We start from the raw sequence: 4,375 nt of genomic DNA, 5'->3' as shown, positions 1-4,375 counted from the left end.
TTTGTTTTTTTGTTTTTTGCGTAAAGAGAAGGGATCAAATGGAGGGGGGTTATAAATACCTTCCGATTAATTAGTTCTCCATAGCTGGTGCTTTCTTTGTTGTATGTTTTGTCGTCGAGAGAGATGAATGAGTGTAAAGGTTCTGAAGTTATCTTCTTTGTCCTTGGAGAGAGAGAAAACTTTTCTGCCAAGACAACTCTTTTACTAGCCGCTAGAAAGAAGGGGAAAAAAGAAGGAACCCTAAACCCTCCCCCACCTGCCACCTTCAGGATGGGTGTTCTCAAATTGCACATGCGTGTGCGTAATAACTTGACAAAACGATTGGCCGGCGGACTATGGTGGGGGAATTCTTTAACCGGAACACTTCCGACCAAATAATGTCTAACCTCAAACTGCCCAAGCCTCCTCAACAACAATTTTCATTCCTAGTTTTCTCTCTACTCTTTGATAGACAATAAGCTGGAGATTCACCAAGTAGAAAGGCACTTTAAAAGTATCAAATTTTGGGTGAGCTATGGGAGTTTAAAGTGGGACCAGAATGTCACAGCCCGTTATCCGCTGATAGAGTTACTGAAAAGCAAGTTAATTTAGAAAAGAATGCAGAATTAATTGAAAGTTAACCACATTGGGATAATGGTGAATATGTACTTGTAATACAAAGCAAAATGAATGTCGTCAGTGCTTACCTGTGAGGTTTCCCCCACCATAAATCGAAGGCGCACGCCAAGGAGCATCAGAGTTTTTGCCCAGCCGTCCCCACCCGATTGGTTATTAGCCGCCACCCCTAACATCTTCTCCCAACGCCCTCGCCTTCACAACTAACTTGCTGGCTTGCTGGGAGGATTTTGCTTGCCTGCGTGATTCCTGCTTCTTTCCCTCCATTCCGTTGACAGCTCATTCCCCTTGAAAAAAACTGGTACAACCCCCTCAATTGCTTTACGATTGTCTTTCCTCTCCCCATGTGCTCTCGCCCTCTCGCCTTTTTGCCGTTCGTGAAGAGATAGAGAAGGGAAGGAATAAAAAATCGCTCAATTTTCACACACTATACCAGAGATAAAAAATCCACCATGCGATTCGGAAAAACTCTTCAAGCGTCGATTCACCCTCCGTGGCGTGAACATTATATCGACTATGCGAAGATCAAGAAACTTCTCCGCGAAGGGGACGATTCGGATTCCGAGCGGACTCCAGCCTCGAGAGCGGAACAGATGGAGGGATGGACAGAGAACGATGAGTCGGAATTCGTGCATGAACTCGTCAACATCCAGCTCGAGAAGGTGAATAATTTCCAACGTGGGATGAACGAGCAACTCAAGTCCCGGACGGCAAAATGCGAGGCTCGACTCGAGCAACTTGTTGCTGCCACGCCGTCTAGGGGGCCCGCGTCTTCTCTCAATCCCGCCAGGGAACATATTGGTGGTGAGGAGAGGCAGAAGACGCTAACGCAGGTTTTGGAGGATCTTGATGGCATCACATCTGATATTAATGAGCTTGAGAAATTCTCGCGTGTAAACTTTACCGGGTTCTTGAAGGCTGCGAAGAAGCATGATCGGAGGTCCCGAGGAGGATCCGCTGCCAAAGATAAGGGAAAAGGAAAGGGAAGGGGTGGAACAAATGGGGATTATAAGGTTCGCCCGTTACTGCAGGTGAGGTTGAGTGCGTTGGAGTTCAACAGGGAAGACTACAGTCCGCTGTTGTACAGGTAGGTCAATAATTTCCTTGGGTTTGTTGGCTGTCGTGAGAAGAGATTTGGGCCGCTATAAAGAACGTTACTTATATTGGTTTAGACTGTCGGCTATGTATGCCTTCGTGCGTGAGAACATCGATAGAGACGCCAATGATCATGGTCAGACCCGGACTTCATCTGTCGGCTCTGGTCCTCAACCCCAAGGCAGTCGAAAGTATATATCGCACAAATGTTTGTTTCTCCTTCCATCAGAGCCAGTTTCCCAATTTACTAAACACGTCCGACCCCCACATAGTCTGGATTCATCCCGACAATATTCTAGAAGTGAAAACGTTTATTCTTCGTCGCCTTCCCGTCTTAATCTATAACCCTCAACCCTCTAAAGAAGTTGATGCCAGTCGCCGTGATCCTACTATCAACTCCGTCTATTTTGATAATCCTCAATTCTTCTTGTATCATGACAAGCTTTCCAAAGCTCCTGAGGCCGCGTCCTTGCGCTTGCGGTGGTACGGGCGCCTTTCAGACAAGCCTGACATTCTGCTTGAGCGTAAGACTATGCGTGACTCCGACTCTGAAGGTGCCGTCGAGGAACGAATCACTTTGAAAGAGAAATATGTGATGGACTTCATCAATGGGAATTACGCTATGGAGAAAACCGTTCAGAAGATGAAGGATCGCCCTCTCAAGAACGGCGAGGATGTGAACAAGTACGAAGCTTTGGTGCAGTCGTTGCAAGATTTCATTAAGGAGAAGAAATTGGAGCCAATGCTGAGAGCGGTATACACACGCACAGCATTTCAGATTCCGGGCGACGACAGGGTTAGGGTTTCGCTAGACACCGACCTTGCATTGATTAGGGATGATTGTTTAGACGAAGACAGGCCGTGTAGGGATCCAGAGGAATGGCACAGGAGGGATATTGACGATGCTGAAATGGAGTATCCATTCTCTACCCTGAGAAAGGGCGAGATCTCGAGGTTCCCATACGCGCTTTTAGAAATCAAGGTGCTCGAATCCGGGCTTCACGGAAGGAGTAAGGAGTGGGTTAACGATTTGATGAATTCTCACCTGGTCAAGGAAGCCCCTAGGTTCAGTAAGTTTGTTCACGGTATCTCTGTGCTTTTCGACGACCACGTCAGTAGTTTCCCCTTCTGGCTGGGTGAATTAGGCACGAAGGACATCCGGCAGGACCCTAAACAGGCCTGGGAGGTTGAGCAACAGAAGGTCAAGAAGCAAATTGAGGATGAAACTATTGTAGGAAGTTTCAGGCCAGGTTCTAGGGATTTCGGTGGGAGGTCTGCCCCGTTCGCCACCACTCCAAACAGGTATGGGGTTACACCCCCGATCCCCGAGCGGGGATTCCCGGCCGCCCCCCAGGGCGAGGGCGCAAAGAAAGCGAGCGGATCTGACGAGCAATCGTCTGACAACGACAAGGACTCTGAAGATGATGATAGTGACACGGAAGATCTCGCAGAAGTTTCGCATAGTGTTGCAACAGTCCCCGGGCTTCGAAACCTTTTCCCGACCTTCTCGACGTCTCGGTATGGCCGCGCTCATCGGAAACCGAGTATACCTGTCAAACTGCCGCCTGGTGTGCAGAAGCCCGGCATCCTAATCATGCACTCAGGCCCTGTGCAGGTCGAGGCAAAGGTATGGCTTGCTAACCAACGCACGTTCTTGAAGTGGCAACACGTTTCTGTGCTTCTGGCTTCATTGAGTTTGGGTCTTTACAATGCCGCCGGGAAACACAACTATATTGCTCAATGGCTCGCAGTTGTTTACACCGCCATCGCGATCTTTGCTGCTGGCTGGGGTTATACCATGTATATGTGGAGATCGAGGCTTATTAGAGAAAGAAGTGGGAAGGACTTTGATAATGTTTTGGGGCCGGTTGTGGTTTGCATTGCCCTCGCCGTTGCGCTTGCTGTGAACTTTGCGTTCCAGGTACGTTCGCTTTCTTTTTTTCCCTCTTCCCCGTGATATTTTGTGAGCAAGGACTAACTCCTTTTTTCAGTATCGGAACATGAAGGAAAGGAAGGGACATGGCCGCCATCCGCATTCGCTCACCACTGCGATCCCGGAGATATTCAATGTCAGCATCGACAAGGAGCAATTCGTGGGATTGGTTCAGCAGTGAAGAGAGCATTGGCTATCAATAATTCTAATGGGGAAGAGAAAAAAATTGTTGTACGATTAGATGGATGGATTTGATGTTACCTACCTACTGGGAGGCAGCGTCGTGTTTCTTTGTTTGTCATGTTTTGGCTGGACTAACTTGAGTTACCTAGCGGCGAGTTTTGAATCGTGCAGTGATATCCTTGTTTTTGTTTTCTGAAGGTTTTTTCTTCTCCCTTTTCTTCACTATTATTGATGTCATGAGGGGGGAAGAGGAGGTGCGAATAAGAGAACGAGAAACTGTAGCGTTAATGGGGAAATTTTGAATGACTTTTTGATTTTAAAAGATTTTTGACTTTTTGGCCGTTTTTGACTCGCTATTGCCAGTACGGTAGAGCACAATGCAGGATCCTTGGAGTATTATCAACCTATCGCTTATCATACCAGTAGCTTACCTACTGTCTTTCAATCTACCCGAAAAAGAGTTAAATATGACAATGTAATGCAAGATTCTTACTCCTCAACCCCCCTCCGTTCTCCATTTATAGAAAACTCGCAGTGCAGTATCAGCCC

General features: G+C 47.4%; 1 protein-coding gene; it reads left to right on the top strand.

Annotated features, from left to right (window-relative positions):
• Positions 1–816: 816 nt before the first annotated feature.
• On the top strand, positions 817–4,148 carry GSTUM_00007402001 (uncharacterized protein). XM_002839390.2 has 5 exons: positions 817–916; positions 1,052–1,702; positions 1,788–1,918; positions 1,983–3,631; positions 3,702–4,148. Exons 2-5 carry the CDS (start codon positions 1,068–1,070, stop codon positions 3,822–3,824), a joined length of 2,538 nt encoding a protein of 845 aa, XP_002839436.1. The 5' UTR covers positions 817–916; positions 1,052–1,067; the 3' UTR covers positions 3,825–4,148.
• Positions 4,149–4,375: the final 227 nt, after the last annotated feature.

The sequence above is a fragment of the Tuber melanosporum genome (assembly GCF_000151645.1).
Source record: "Tuber melanosporum whole genome shotgun sequence assembly, scaffold_35, strain Mel28".
Lineage (NCBI taxonomy): Eukaryota > Fungi > Ascomycota > Pezizomycetes > Pezizales > Tuberaceae > Tuber > Tuber melanosporum.
Note: the sequence above shows the minus strand (reverse complement) of the source record. Positions and strands in the feature narration are given on the sequence as shown.